Below are 16,949 nucleotides of genomic sequence, written 5' to 3' on the forward strand. Positions count from 1 at the left end.
AATTGTATATCTTTGAATATTTAAAATATGCAATGAACTTAAAGTAGCTGAATTTTTTTTTTTTTATTATTCTATAAACTAATGGTAAGGTTTCAAGTATTTATAAGTTAGGCGTGTAATGTTCAGCATGGACACTGCATTAAACCCTTAAGAGTTCTTAAACTTGAACGTTTACGCATTGTTGATGCTGCATAATCATTTGTCGGATGAACTTGGACATATGAGATCTTGCTCGGGCAAGTCCGTGGGAGCAGCACGTCAAACGCATTGGGATGGAAATTAGAGCCCTTGAATCGTCCAACTAATAGACAGTTGTTCACACCTTCGCATCCGTCCATTAAAATATACATTTATCCGCACAGGACGAAAAAACAGGTCCTGACATGTCAGATCGAGACGTTTCATGTTTAATTTCAAAAGTAGTAAAACCCCCGAAAAGTTAAACCTATACCCCGTGTTTACAGTAGTATTGTTCATTCGCGATAAATAAATAGTCTAAATAAATAAATAAAACTGTAAAGCTGGGCTCTTTCAAGACCTTTGCAGCATTATTTACATAAGTGATTTGCGACTGTGATGCCCGTTCTGAATATAAGTTCTGTTTATCAGCAGTTCTGCTTGTAAAATATTTGGGTTTATTTGTTATTTTTATATTTCGTTCTCCAGAGCGCTGGGGTTTTCCCGAGGAGCTGCAGTGCCCAGCTCGAGTGGGCGGGGTCTCCGGGACAGGGGGCGTGGTCATGGCCAAGGGAGGGGAGTGTGAGATCCTGAGGGTTTAAAAGCCACAGTTTGTCCAGCTGAAAGCACATTCTGACCTGAACACATCACAAGCTGACTCTCTGTGATCATTCAAATCACAGATACTTTAAACACCGAAAGATCCTTGAAGGAATGAATGCCATCGACAACATGACTGCTGACTATAGCCAAGATGACTACGATGAGACATTAAACAACTCAATGTGTGATTTTGACGAGTGGGAACCGTCATATTCATTGATTCCTGTGCTCTACATGCTCATCTTCATCCTGGGCCTCACTGGGAACGGTGTGGTCATCTTCACTGTGTGGAGGTCCCAGTCCAAACGGAGAGCTGCGGACATCTACATTGGAAACCTTGCTCTTGCTGACCTGACCTTTGTGGTGACCCTGCCACTGTGGGCTGTGTACACCGCCCTGGGATACCACTGGCCCTTTGGGGTGGCCCTCTGCAAGATCAGCAGCTACGTGGTGTTGCTCAACATGTACGCCAGTGTCTTCTGCCTCACCTGCCTGAGCCTGGACCGCTACATGGCCATCGTTCACTCCCTCACCAGCACTCAGCTGCGGACCAGAGGACACATGCAGGCCTCGCTGGCCGCCATCTGGATCCTCTCAGGTGTGCTGGCTGCACCGACGCTGCTGTTTCGCTCCACGGTGTACGACGCCGAGACCAACCGCACCTCCTGCGCCATGGACTTTAGCCTGGTGGTGAGCAAACAAGGCCAGGAGACCTACTGGATCGCCGGCCTCAGCATCTCCTCCACCGCTCTCGGCTTTCTGATCCCCCTTCTGGCCATGATGGTGTGCTACGGGTTCATCGGCTGCACCGTCACACGTCACTTCAACAGCCTGCGCAAGGAGGACCAGCGCAAACGGCGCCTGCTCAAGATCATCACCACGTTGGTGGTGGTGTTTGCTGCCTGCTGGATGCCCTTCCACGTCGTGAAGACCATGGATGCTCTTTCGTACCTGAACCTTGCTCCTGACTCCTGCACCTTCCTGAACCTCCTTCTTCTGGCTCATCCCTACGCAACCTGTCTGGCGTACGTCAACAGCTGCCTCAACCCGATTCTCTACGCCTTCTTCGACCTCCGCTTCCGCTCCCAGTGCCTCTGCCTCCTCAACCTGAAGAAAGCCCTTCACGCCAGTCCTGCCAGCTCCCTTTCTTCACAGAAGACCGAGGCCCAGTCGCTGGCTACCAAGGTGTGAGGAGGTGGGTGGAAGGGTGATGCAGACAAGTCAACAACTGTTACATCCTTCACAAGAACTCAATTGTTGTTGAGGACAAGCAGACTTTCCTTTTGTATCTGACTGTGGGAACATCAGGAACCAGCTTCCTTGTCCCGGGACTAAACATTGGTACTCTGTGAACTGCAAAGAAGAACGTTCTGGTTTTGAAGAACTTGATGCAGTCCGTTTGTCCTGGAGACCACAAGCAGACCAGAGACAGACCCCCACTGACAGCTGTGCTCCAGACGTGTGGGACAGAGTTGGGGAGAATGAGCGAGGGCTTTTCTGCTTTTCTCTTAGTTGCCTCTGGAGCTTCATAGACTTACATGGAGCTGCAGGGTGCTGGGTGGTCCACGGAGGGGTTCGAGAACAATTAATGGACTCTATACTTCTGAATCTGTATTAGTGCATTTAACTGTGCTCTTTACCATCTTGTATTTTTTTTTCGGTTGCTTGTTTATTTTATTTTTTTGTCCTTTAAGCACTTGTTCATAAGGGGCAGAGATAAGAACGGTGGCCAGTCTGTCTTATCTGAACCGTCAGGATAGGGGAGGGAGGGATGGGTGCCTTACTCGAGAAGAAGTGTTGCAGCTTGATTAAAGACTTTTGGGGGGAGGTGGGTGAGACGAAAACATGGAGGGGGGTGAACTCAGACAGACAGATGGCAGTTGACAAATGTTGTCGGGGAAAAGGGACGACCAATTAATAGGTGGCAGCTTCGACGGATGAGATACTGTGCATGTAAGTGTGAACTAATGAAATGTGTGCCAGTGAATTTTTTATTTTGACAAACTTATGTGAAAAAAAACTGCTGTATGATGCTTTTATGCAGTACTCTATGAATAAAACATGTACAATGAATTTCTCGCTTGTGCCTCATCTGTTAAAACTCATGAATTCATCTGGAATGTTTGTAACATTCCGTCATGTGTGGTGTTTTCCTGTTAACACAGGAATGAGGGTCGTTGCTTTGTCCCTTATTGTCCGCAGTCAGTTCAAAATCAAAGCAAGTGACTGACAGGAAATGCATGTTTAAAGCTGGTTTCCTTGCGCTTCTTGTTTTGTTTTGTTTCTATGTTGCATACTCAGACTCAACACTAAGGAGCAATTCACTGAGAGTATGCATGTTTAAAAAAAGATTATGACCTAAAATATTAACCCCTTAGATTTCAAGTAATAAGCATCTCAAGAAATATTTTCACATATTTGGTTTTCCCATTTATTTAAGTATTGCATTTTGGTTGTATTCATTTAGTGCATTTAATTACTTCAATATATGAGTCATCTTTTAGGCATTTTGCCAAAAAAGAAAACAATAGTAATGCCTATTCTGCATATGGAGGGTCATCAGCCCCTAAACAAACCTATACTGATTAAGCTCCCTAATAAGCTTTGGGCAGGACATAATCATTGTTGGAGAGACTGTGCTAATCTGAGGTAATTAGTGGGACTGATGTCCTCAGCATGGACTAATATCTTCATAATAAAGAGTGTGGTTATTATCAATAACATAAACATCAGATATAAATCCAGTATGTGTGTCAAGATTCAATTTAAACCACAAAAGTTGAAAACAATGAGTTCAGAACTTTATCTGCTTATATTTAACACTTATGTAATAGTAATCAAAAAATTAAAGCATAAAAAAATGAAAACATTACTTAAAAAAAATGGAAAAATCATTCATTTGTAAAGAAATTTCACTATTTGTGTTACATTCATCCCTCTGGATAAAATGTCTATCTGCTAAATGAATGCAAGTGTAAGAAAACACTAATGGGCAGTTGATAAATAAGTGAATTATATCTAATCTGAAGATTACCACATAACAGATATTAAATAGCAGACAGACTGAACACGCTATAGCACAGAGATTATGAGGCGGGCAAAACACACGTCTGTTGAGCGGAAACAAAAAGCAGAAGCAAGTGGGAGGGACTTTAAAATAAAAAAAGGCGAAAGAATAGAGGGTGTTTCTTTTATATAAATGGCCCGTAGAGACAGCACAAGTGGGTTTTGTGTGTGCAGTTGCTAGCGTGTGTGTGTGTGTGGGCCACAGACCACCTTTGTATTTATTTTGGGTTGTTTATTTGTTTTCTGTCAAGGCTGTGATAGAAGACAGGAAACTGCTGCCTGTCTTAGATGCCCAGCGAATGAAATATTTCCTAAATGTTAATACAGCAGAATGTGAGCTTGTGTGGATTAATGCTTCAATAAGGAGTGTATAAGTGGAAGAACAACAGTAGAACAGGGTCATGTAAAGCTGCTGCATGTTTCTGGTGTCTGCTGCAAACGTGTTTCATGTTCCTCTCTTAACAGCTGCAGTATGTGGGCACAGATCTAATGGTGGCCTCAGTATTGCCTGCAGGTGTCAAATTATACCTTGGGGTTTCAAGGAAAATCTGGACGATATTTCTAGCACATTTTCAAAGATGCTGTAAAGATTTAGAGCAGTAATTGAATCTCCCTGATAAATGTGAATTTCATGGTGTGAAGTAGCATGTGTTAACTGAGCTGCTTCCTGTGCTTTCAAGCGAAACATTAATATGGTAGGAGAGGGACACCTGACAGTGTGAAGTCAAACAAAGGGAACGTGAAATCAAACATCAAAAAATCTTTTGTAACTCACTCCACTTAGAAAAGTTAATCTCAACACTTTCAGATCACCTTTTTGTTGCCTAAGTTACATTCTTTATTCCTTATCTTGACATTGTGCTTCACAATGTGTGTTTGTAATAAAAAAAAATAATCCTTAAGACGTTTTAACTTCAAACCGTTGCTTTTGGCCTCAATACCATCCTGTAATCTATAATACCTTCCAGTCTTTCTCTAGTGATAGTTGCATCCTTGAACTATCCCTTTGATATATTCAGAGAATAAGGAAGCATTTGTGAAGCTGACTTAGGAATAAATCAAGTTTTGGTGGCAGAGCAGTTAGTTTCCTAACCAGTGGAAGACTGGGGCAACTGTTCGAGGAAACATGTTTGAAAACAATCATTTCTGTAAACACTTTGAGTGACACCAATGGTACAGAAATCACAAAATTGTGCATTAGAGAAAAGACATAAAATGATGATTGCTTGACCTCTTAAATCTATGTTTCGTGTTATATCTCCCCATTTCCTGTCCTGGCAGCTTTAATGTCACATGATTCACACATTGACCACAAACACTTTCATTTTGATTGGAGTTCCATGAAATGCAAAGCAGTGCAACCTAAACAACCTAAGCCAGACAGAGTACACGCATTATATTATATAACATTTATAGGTCAGAGATACCTGAAATTCTATGTGATCATGCGGACTCAGACTGTGGAAATGGACAGAGGAGAAAGAGTGGAGATGATGGTGGCCATCTATGACAGTGCAGATACTGAGAGACATCATGATCTCCGTACTCACGCAGACAGACAACAACCACTTCAACACACAGGTAGTAATCTCATTTATCTGTATAACAGTGAGACAAAAGTATTGTAGAATGTCTTGTTGTCGTTTTGGCTCATTCTGCTCACTCTTAAAAATAAAGGCTCCTAAAGGGAAGCAATGCTAGACAGAATTTTTTGGTTCTTCAAAGAACCATATTTCACACCTACTGTAGTGTGAAAAATATTTAAATAATATAAAGAACCTTCTGTCCATTGTAAAGGTTCCATTAATATTCTGAAGAACCTTTTTCCACTATAAAGAATCTTTAGTGGAATAGAAAGATTTCATGGATGTTACAGTTTTTCAGGTCACTTTACAGCATCTTCATTAACTAGAGATGCCAATAAAGTACCTTTTTAAACTTATTTTTAAGAGTGTAAAAGTGCAAATGTCGCAAATGTCTGCAAAATCTAATAATAACTCATTCAAAACATTTAATTCACATTTTGAAGGCTAGTCATAGTTTCAGTAAATTTGCCAATACCACCAAAATAAGATTATTTTTCTTTTTTTTTTTAATTGTTAAGATGTCTCTTTCACCTCTGCAATTAATCCTGGAAATATATATATATTATAAATATCTAAATAGCTAAAATAAAATGTGTATATATATATATATATATATATATATATATATATATATATATATATATATATATATATATATATATATATATATATATATATATATATATAAATTTTATTTTAGCTATTTAGATATTTAGCTATTTCAACAGAAGTTAAACGTTTACTGCTAAAAATGAATACTGTAGCACACAGTAGAAAATTTCAGTTCTCCTTTGTAAGTAAACAGTATATGTTTGTAGAAATGTATTACATATAAAATTCATGTATAACGTTTTAATATGTATGAAATCCAAATATTAAATTTGAATGTCAATTTTGTTCACATTTCATACATGTAAAGTCATATTTAGTGACTTTCAGGCTAGAGTGTAAGATTGTGATTACAGTTTCATTACAATAGCAGGCCATTTTCCAATTTAGCAGGCATCGCAAACATTCCATGTTGTATATTTGTTGAATATAAAGGCATTTTTATAACTGTATGGTTCATTTTCCATGTGATTGCTCACATGATGAAAGAATGTTTAGAACTTGGAAAGAATATGATCGTTTCACTGAGAATCAAATAAGCAATTTTAATGCAAAAATAAGCAATAATACTATACTTAGGGCCAGATTTACTAAACGGAAAATTAGCCTGTGACTGCTGTATAAACACAAGAGAAGTGGAAAGTTGTGCAGGTGATCTACTGATGTTGCAGTTCATTTCTGTGATGACTGATGCAAGCAGCACAAATTAGCATAGGGTCTGTGTGTGGGTCAGCTTTGTCTAATCTACAAACAACACAGGAGCAAAATGGGTTAAGACATGCTTCGTTGGGTGTTAAATAATGTCGCAAACTGGCTACTGCAATCCTAAGTAAATCACAGAATGATTCATTTTAATATTCTCCTCATATCAATTTTGTGTCTGAAAGGGAAACTCCTACAAATGCATATGCAATAAGGTCAACTGCAAAAATACCTGTGTCCACGCATTTCCATCGCTAGCTGTTTTTTTTTTTGTTTTGTTTTTTTTGTTTTTTTTTTTACACCAAACAGTTTGCATGTGGGCTAAAGCTGTTACCAAATCTGGCCCTTACTCTTTTGCACATGTATTTAAAACACATGAACTGGCTAAAAACATTTGGTGTGAACATGAAAGTAACCATTTTGGGAAAAATAAAAATAAATCTATTTAAGAATTTGGCCGAAGTGGTTGCATAATACTGTAAGAGTAAAGTTGCTGATGTCATAATAGTAAAGTGTGAAAACACATTTAAAGGTATAGTTCACCAAAAATTGAAAATTCTGTCAGTAATGTAATGGATTTGGAAGACATGAGAGTGAGTAATTAATGACAGAATTGTCCTTTTTGGGTAAACTATCTCTTTAACCTTATGTTTGTCATCCACAGGAAGTGTCTCGGTGATGAACAGAAAGCAAAGAGCAGCTGAAGTGTGTTTGAGTCTGCTGTGTTTTCTTCTGCTGACTGCTGCAATAGTGCTGTGTGTGTGTTTCACCACCGAGAGAAATCAGTTACTAACTCAGATCAGTAACCTGAGTGAAGAAAGAGAGAAGACACTTACAAAATATGAGCAGATACTGAACAATAACAATAACCGGACTGAAGAATGCAAGCAAATACTCTCTAAATATGAGCAGATACTGAACCACAATAAGAACTTGACTAAAGAAAGAGAGCAGTTATTTACGAATAATATAAAATTAATAGCAGAGAAAGAACATTTACTGATGGAGAACAAAAATAAGACAGAAAAAAGAGATCAGATAATAAAGACCTGTGAACTCCAACAAGGACTATTGGAAGGTAGTTCTGTGTTCATACTCAAAATCATTTAAAAAAAAAAATGTTCATCTAATTCAAATAAGTGTTGACTTCAACATTAAGTGAGAATACTAAATTCTAAACTATTCTATTGACAGATCAGCAAAATGATCCCTTCAAATGGATTTACTACAACTTCAGTTTTTATTATATTTCATCTGAGTTGAAGAGCTGGACTGACAGCAGGAGAGACTGTCAACAGAGAGGAGCAGATCTGGTGAACATAAACAGTCCAAAGGAACAAGTAAGTGATAAAGAAAAAGATTTGCATTGACACTTGAGTTGTTTGTACATGTTGATGTATACGAGTTGGACTGTTAGTCAAGTCACTTTTATTTATATGGTGCTTTTAACAATACAGATTGTGTAAAAGCAACTTTACAGTATTAAATATAAATCATAGTGTATAACAATATAAAAGGACAACAGTAAACACTCAATTTTCAGTTAAAGGCAGGTCATTATTGAATTCAGTGATGTCATTATCCAGCACAGTTCAGTTTAAATAGTATCTGTGCAATAAAGTTGATATCTCTGGAAATTAAGTGACCCCAACTAAGCGAGCCAGAGGAGACAGTGGCAAGGAACCAAAACTCGGAGACAGAATGGAGAAAAAACCTTGGGAGAAACCAGACGAAACCAGCAGTAATGGTTGGTTTTAAAAATTTGAGATGTTCATGGATTATATACATTTCTACTCTTCCAAAACAGGATTTTTTACAAAAGATTGCTGTTTCTGATCACTTTTGGATTGGTTTGGGAAAGGTGGAGGGGAAATGGAAATGGATTAGTGGCACCATAATGACAAATGGGTGAGAGATCAATGAATTTAACTCATCATAAGCCTGAAACCTTCTGTACAGTCAGTATCATATAGTATTCAGAACTGAATGAACCGAATGAATGATGATCTGCTTCACTGTTGTTTCAGGTACTGGAGTTCTCGTCATCAGCATTCACAAGGTTCATACTGTGCTATGACTACTTCATCAGGTTGGGTAGATGATAAATGTGAATATAATAAAAAATGGATCTGCAAGAAAAGCATTTTAAAATAGCTCATTACATAAAATAAATATGTATATGCAGTAAAATAAATCCATCATGTTCTGGAAAAGCAGTCAATTTGATTTGTGATTTTAATTGTATTATTGTACAGCACAGTAAGTGATTTTGAAATATCACCTACAGCATTTTATATATATATATATATATATATATATATATATATATATATATATATATAAATTAGTATAGAGATCAACTCCATTAAGGTGTCTGGATATTGGTCATGCACGTGGTCTGGTGTCTTACTGTGAAGAGGGTCTTTCAGGTAGTTTTTCCTCCCTGCTGGTCATATCAACAGCAATCAAAGCCAGCAGACAGACTGATGGTCCCTCATTCTGCTCTTTGACTCTAGTGATAGATGGATCACTGCTGATGTGTATTTGTCTTTCATCATCAAAGCCTCAGCCTCTTAAACACTGCAATTCAATTACAGAAGCTTTCACCTACTTCCTTTTCCAAAACAGTCAACTCAACAGTATCAGGTACTCAGATCCCAAATACTTACTTTACAAAGAGGGATGCTTAAAAACAGCTTAATTATATGTATTTTGGCAAACACAAGTTTATGTTATATATTTGTCAAATATATAAAATACATATTTCATCAGTATGTTAAAGGTAAAAGTTTTTTTATGTCCTGTAATTGAATCTGTTAATCACATATCTTGCTGCAGAAATAGGTGTGAGCAACACTATCAACTGAACTCTTGAGTTAACTAATGTTTCATTAACACAGCATAGCACTAAGCTAACGGCCTCTTGAAAAACAAAACACCAGACTTTAAAGGAGATGAGCCATTTCATACACAATACACTCTCTAATTAATAAACATCACAACATGACATTTCTGCTCCAATGGGAACTTACAAGTCCTGCGACAAGAAGGAAAACAAACATGATTGTTTTGATGTAATAGAATTGATCTGTCGATAACTCTATAGCATGTGCTGTCTGTCCACATTTAACAGTCTAACTAAAATACATGTTTTGCATCAAGTGCTTGCTTGCTTTATTTAAGTCACATCAGCTAACCACAGTTGTACATCAAGGCTCGGTGCTGGGCCCACTTGACTTCCTAATACACCTAACCTCAATGGGCCCAATCATTTAGATTTTCTTATAACTACTATGGCAGTAACACGCTCTTCCTGTCATTTCAGTCAGATAGTACCCGGAAAAAAAACTCAATTTGCCTTTCTGACAGATTGACCTAAATGAAATAACACAATTTTCAACACAATCTAAAGAAGGCTAAATCATTTGATATGCCAGACAGTCTGCAATTCAACACAACATCATCAATCAGCTTAAGGCTGATTTATACTTCTGCATCAGACATACACCATGGCCTCTACACTGTAGGATGTGTGTCGGTTTTCATTTTTACTTCTGCATAATTGTCGACGTCAACACACAGTACACATGCAAACCGCTACCCTGCAGGGTCCTCGGGCATGTTGCTTGTGTAACCCGCAGACCACAACAAAAGCTGAAGAAGAAGCAGCTTCTCAAAGAAGCATCAGCCGTGATGGCAGCAAATAAATATCAAAGAACAGATCAAAAAAAGAGATGACAATGGAACAGCAGAAGAGGACATTCTCTCAATCTCAACAAGGTTTGTCGCAGACAACAAAGTGATGCACATTTTATAACAAATGTTAAGAAACTTGTTCTTTGCTTTTTTTTTTTTGTATTAAAATATATTACAATGCAACACACCCACACAAAACTCAAGTACATATGGAGGGAGGGGTACTAGCAGACCAATCACAGTGCTTGCAGCCCTCATAGAATTGATATGCTGTTACTTTTTTGGATAGGTGCAGGTCAGGCTACTTAGTTTAACAACACCAAGTTTGTAAATTTGCAGTGATTTAAATGTTTTAGTAGTTCTCATTTATGTTGTAGAATTCCCAATTAGAAGCCACTTTGTATAAAAGCCTAAATGAATGAATTTGTAAGTGTAAATGTTCCTGATGGCCACAAACTTTAACCACACCTATGCAAACTGCCACACCCTAATGACTGCATGCAACATGCATTAAAACCATGTTTAAGTATTCATATGGGCTGCTGATATTGTAGCAGAGTAAAGCTATTGCAGTAGATGTCAATGAAGCTTGGTCAACGAGGCTTTGTTTTGACTGCAGCTGTTTTGTAACTGCCCAGGTCAGTTGTGAACACAGGAAAAGAGTTGAATTAATCCTACGAGAGCTCAAAAACACTCAGGCCTCACTCAGCTCCAAAGCCTTACATCAAGGCAGTGAAACTCATTTTATTACAAAATGGTATAGAAGTGGTGAGTGTGATGTTCTGGAATAAAAAACCTAATGGAAACCTCCACCCTCGAGTTGCAGTTAGCAAAATATCAGTTTGCAAAAAACAGGTCTGTGGTCAATAGTGTAATGATGTATGAAGCACAGATCACAAAGAAATCACTTTCAGCCAAGTAGCTTTCGTTTGTTAGCTTAGCAAATTCACTTGACCAAATGAGCGAAATATCTATCGGGAACTTTTCACCCTCATGCAAAACTCTGTTCATGTGGATTCCTACTGAGATGATTTCATCAACAAAATCTCATCAAGCTACATTGTGACCGCACCTTTAGAAAAAAAAAGGGAAAGACCCAGTGGAGACACAATGCATTAGAAATCAAGGCAACAGAGTAAGTCAGGCAAAAATAACTCTTGAGGAAACGTGTGTGGCTTTACTAGGCCAGAACAATGGGACGAGAGGGCGGCTCGAGAAACACGCCAGCGATGGCTACAGTAGAAAGGAAACTAGGGATGACCCCTAAGGAGCTTGGGGAAGACTTGTGGCTTCCTGCCCTGGTTCATGCCTCCCGTGCCTCCTCCAGTGTGAAGAAGGGCTCTAGTGCACAGGACAGGGGTCACAGGGCCAGAGAAGGTCGGGGTTCGACGAGGGAAAGGTTCCTGTCCAGGGAAATCCTGTCTTTCAACTACATCATGTCGGGGTTCAGGACCCTCACTGTGTCTTCAGGCCCCTAGGGACTGTTAGCTCAAAAATGCAGATTGTCTGACAAAGCAAGCCACACTTCCTTAACACTTTATGATTGAACTCGAGGTCACAGAGAGTGTGCGCCAGGAGCAAAGGAGTTTCCGAACTGTAGAATCAGGACGAAGATCATCACTTTTAGGTTCTTTACAGGCATGGATGCTTCCATGAAGAACCTTTGACATCCATGGAATCTTTCCATTGCACAAAAGGTTCTTTATAGTAAACGGTTAAAATTTTCTTCACATTTTAAGAAGTGTTGACTGAAAGGTCTGCAAAAACCCATTTTAGAAGCTTTATTATGGAGTGTAAGTACCATTTTCAGACACCTGAGGTTCATCCTGCATGAGAAGCGAGACTAAAGACTGAATATAGTGGGTTGTAGAGGCACATCGGCGTTATGCATGATGCGATCGCACCGGATCTATGGGTGTGAGACCAGGAGGACTCATCCTCCCTGATGCACAAAGCATCCCTTCATGAGCGCCTCTATTCTCTCCATTGTGAGCGCTGGTTTTAGAGCCGTCTCAAGCTCTCCCTCTCTCAGGCCTGTCACAGAGCTAAATGACTTCCCTGTCATCAGCTGAACCCACAGCCGGTTCAGCTGCAGGCATTCAGGCGAGCTGAGCTGACAGCTCACTCCTGATCACAGAGGCTCACACAGGCACATCTTAAATGGTATGCAGTAAATCAAATGAGGCTGAGCTACATTATATCCTTAATGGGAAAACATTACCTGTCTGTCAGAACTAGAATGCCACATTGTCTAAAAGCAATGACACACTTAATATGTCTGTCTGTGTGTGTGTGTGTGTGTGTGTGTGTACCTGGTATTCCTTACATGATGTAATCATAATGTAGGTTCTCTACATTAAGTTTAGTAATACCAGAACATTTTGACCTTGTGGGGACATATTTCATTCCCATGAGAAAACTAAATTTGAGTGGAAACTTTGTAAGTTTTAGAGTGAGGGTAAGGGGATAGAAAATACAGTTTGTACAGTAGAAAAACTATTACACCTAAGGAATGTCCCCATAATGATAGGAATACCAGTTTGTTTGTTTGTGTGTGTGTGTGTGTGTGTGTGTATAATATGTTAATTTCAGTGTTGTTTCTGTTATTTTCAGGGTTCATAATAGTATGTATAATTGGTTTGTGAACTGATCATTAAACTAAGAAACTTAAATAAAAGATAAATTGAAATAGAAAATCTTTGTTTTGATAGAAATGAATGATTTTGTTCAGCAAGGACACATTAAATTGTTAAAAAGTGTCAGAAAATACTTCTATATTGTTACAATCTCTTTTTCAAATAAATGATGTTATTTTAAATTCCTATCCATCAAAGAATCACTTAATAATTGCATCACAGTTTCCACAAAATATTAAGCAGCATCTGTTTAAAACATTGACAATGAGTCAAAAAATCAGTATATTAGAATGAAGACTGGAGTAAGGATTCTGAAAAGTCTGATGAAACATCACAGGAATAAGTCACAAATGAATTATAAAATTGAGAACTGGAGAAAGAGTTTACTTGCATATTAAACACATTTTGAGTTTTAAGTCAATTGTATTATCTAAATGTGTCACCTGGGGGCAGTAGATCTAAACTAAACGTAAAGTGTCAAGACACACGTTGTTACCAGGGACTTTGTTGTATTTTCTATCCACACCAACCCTACACCTCAACCTACCCCTTACAGAAAACTCTGTGCATTTTTAGATAAAAAAAAAATAAAAATAGTGCATCAAATCACTTAGGCCTACTTACCAGTTTGTGGTTTGTTAGTTTTACACTTGATCTTGGTTTCAGTACATTTATATAGTTTACTTGAAAACTAGTCGCGTTTGAAATGTCTGGAATCAGAGTTTAATGTCCATTGAAACAGGATTCTGTTTAATGATTAAGAATGTGTCCCCGTGCATGGCAATAAAACATGAAATTGTGTATGTGTATGTGGTTTGTGGTCAGTGCATCTTCTGCATCCGTTCTCACGGTTTCTAACTAATATTTCAGTAAACAGGCCAATGGCTTTTACCTCAAAAGTAGATATTGATCACAATCTGACATCATGTGTATGTTGCTCACAAGTTCATAAACGTGTCTTATTCTTGATTCCAATTTGGCCAGTGCTGAAAATGAGAACGGAACATTTTAATGATGTTGCAAAGTCTGTGCTTTATACTTAATTCTTTTACATGACCCAAAACAGCAAAGGCACAGCTAGTAGAAGGAAATATGAGACAACCACAAATGTTCCCTGATGAACCTTCTTCAACTTGACACTATAGGAACATCTATTACAGGCGTCTGAGCTTGTAAAAGAGCTTTGAAAACACCAGATTTCTGTTAACTTGGAGTAGATCTTAAGAGCTCTGTCCCTTTTTGTTTTAATATGGTGTAAATCTGCTAAAGATACTGTAGACTAAGTAGTTAAGAGAAGTAACTAATTTAGCTTAAACAGCACAGCAAAGAATTATGTAACTGTGGGTTTCAACTGATAAAACATTTACTAATATGGATGTGATATATAATTAATTTACTGTATGTGTTTGGAATATGCATCCTAGTGCTCTATTATTACTAGTGTAAAACAATTACCAAAATTATGTTTTGTAATGTCTAATAAGGTTAATTTAAAATTCTGTGTCTAATTATGTCAGACATTTCACTGATTACACTGGTTCTCTTAAAGTATTATTTAATGTTTAGAAAATGTAACAATATTGTATTAATTCTGTACTAACTTTTAGTTTTTCTTTTCAAGCTCCTCCTTAATGTTTCTTCGCCGAGTCCACACACTCTGAGATACATCAAAACAGTTTCCAGACTTTATCTCATTTCAGGTAAAATGTGATATAAATATCTTTCACAATATATTTCTATAATTTTTGTGTGGTACTAAATGTTTAGTAAAAGACTGTAAAATATTAACTTAAAAAAAACTATTTAGTTAACAGTAAGTTTCCTTATTCTACATGCTGAAAAAAAACCTATTAATAATAATAATAATAATAATAATAATAATAATAGTAATAATAAAATATTATAGTATAATAATACTAAAACTATTACAGGACATGTTATGTTTCAGTTTACAGTTTTTTAAGTTAAAAAGACAAAATCATCTCCCAGTTTAAAGTGAAAATGATTGTGTATTTTTATTTGTGCACCTTATATTTTAGTATTACCCTTGTGATGCGCTTTGATTCATCAATGGACTTTCTCATTGCCACTTGATACAAATTTTAGTATTAACATTATATCTGTATGTTAATGGAAGATACATTTATAGAACATACAGTTTTATTATTACTATACATTTAAGTTAAATGCATTAAAAAAACGATAATAGTGTGTGTGTCTAATTTCTAAGAGATACTTTTATACTCTTGAAAAATAATTTCTCCTGCATGCAAAGTACTTTGCTCACATTTTTTTTTTTTTTTATTGAACTTGACATGCATATTACAGAAATCGAAAACTTCCAAGAATGGAAAGCAGCGAGGTCATCTCAGTTGACAAATCTCCAGTTGTTATCCAGTTAAATCAGAGGGTGACACACGGCAGGGCTATTTGTGATGAGGAACAGACGGCTGGTGGAGAAATTCATTATACCACTCAACCAAAGGCACTGGGGGTAATGCACTGAATGATGAATTATAATTATATGATGTATGGTTTGGAGCATTACCTGTTAATTTAAATCACTGTGTCCAAACCTGCCATGATGAATAAAGCATCTGAGCTTCATCTTCCCTCCAGACAGTGCAGATAATGGCGGGACTGATGGTCTTCTCTCTTGGTATTCTACTCAGCACCATTACCCCTGGTTATGTTTTTTTTGAATATAGTGGCATAACCTACTGGGGATCCATTGTTGTAAGTTTAAATTAATGGTTTTGCTTTTTTGCTTCTCATTTCCAGAATCTTTGAAATGTCCTGTGTTTATTTTCAGAGCATCATTGCTGGATCTCTGTCTGCTCTGGCACAGAATAAACCTCATCCGTGTCTGGTATGTACAAATCAACCACCAGTTCAGCCCATTATAACTCTTTAATTGTAACACTGTTTTTAATGTATTTCCACAATGTTATCAGTTGTAAACTTAGGTTGTTACAAATGTAGCAGAAGTTCAGATTTCATCTGATAACAAGATTGATTGTCTGGAATCTTGTAGCCTGGAAGCTAGTGGTTTTATTTTATTTTATTTTATTAAAGTAGGTCTCCTCCACTTAAAAGTATTCATGAGTATAATGCATTTTCACTGATCTGTTCACTGAGTATAAAATACTATCAGTGGTCTGAAACAAGTATAAAACAATTGTTTTATTGCAGGTGATAGTCTGTCTTGGAATGAATATTTTCAGCACTCTATTTGCAATGATAGCCATTATTCTGATGAGCATGCACTTAGCATTAATGCCAAGAGATCTTGTAAGTTGACATCCTCAGGAATGCACAATGTATGCAATATTTTCCATTCATGTTTAATATGGATTAATTTGCCTTTAGCTTGTAATTACGGTGGCAATTGCAATTGCTTGTGTGTGTGTGTATATATTCTGATTGTTAAGATGCTATAACTCACTTAATATACCTGCTTCAATAAAATCTTTGTTCAATTTTTGTAGCATTACAGTTTTTGGATCGTTGTAATATTGGCATTTACCATCCTTCAGTTCATCATCTCCATCTGTATCTCAGTATTTCCCTGCAAAACCACCAGCAACACAGACTCTACAGTGACAAATGTGGCACTAAACCAGGTAAATGATTTACAGAAGATGCTATTACTCCCATCACAAGGGTGGCAGTCAGTTTTCTGTGTTAAAGTCAATTGAGAGGAAGATTCAAGAACAAGCCACCACCAAAGAAAGCAATTCGAATGAAAAGGAATGCAATAAAGCCATGTTTCATGGTAAACTACCTTTTGAGCACATTATACAGTATGAAATGGGTATAAGAATATAACACAGCATGTTTTATTGCTTTCCTCTTTATAATTTAACAAAGACAG

General features: G+C 37.3%; 2 protein-coding genes across 2 annotated transcripts; both read left to right on the forward strand.

The window, feature by feature from the left end:
- The first annotated feature begins 790 nt into the window (after window positions 1-790).
- On the forward strand, window positions 791-2,853 carry LOC113110403 (apelin receptor B-like). The gene has a single exon (XM_026274598.1). It carries the CDS (start codon window positions 892-894, stop codon window positions 1,969-1,971), a length of 1,080 nt encoding a protein of 359 aa, XP_026130383.1. The 5' UTR covers window positions 791-891; the 3' UTR covers window positions 1,972-2,853.
- A 2,438-nt stretch (window positions 2,854-5,291) lies between these two features.
- Window positions 5,292-8,778, forward strand: LOC113109452 (asialoglycoprotein receptor 1-like). The gene is made up of 4 exons (XM_026273020.1): window positions 5,292-5,427; window positions 7,408-7,821; window positions 7,938-8,083; window positions 8,551-8,778. The coding sequence occupies exons 1-4, from the start codon at window positions 5,292-5,294 to the stop codon at window positions 8,653-8,655; spliced, it is 801 nt and encodes a 266-aa protein (XP_026128805.1). The 3' UTR covers window positions 8,656-8,778.
- Window positions 8,779-16,949: the final 8,171 nt, after the last annotated feature.

The sequence above is a fragment of the Carassius auratus genome, chromosome 10, assembly GCF_003368295.1.
Source record: "Carassius auratus strain Wakin chromosome 10, ASM336829v1, whole genome shotgun sequence".
Classification (NCBI taxonomy): Eukaryota; Metazoa; Chordata; class Actinopteri; order Cypriniformes; family Cyprinidae; genus Carassius; species Carassius auratus.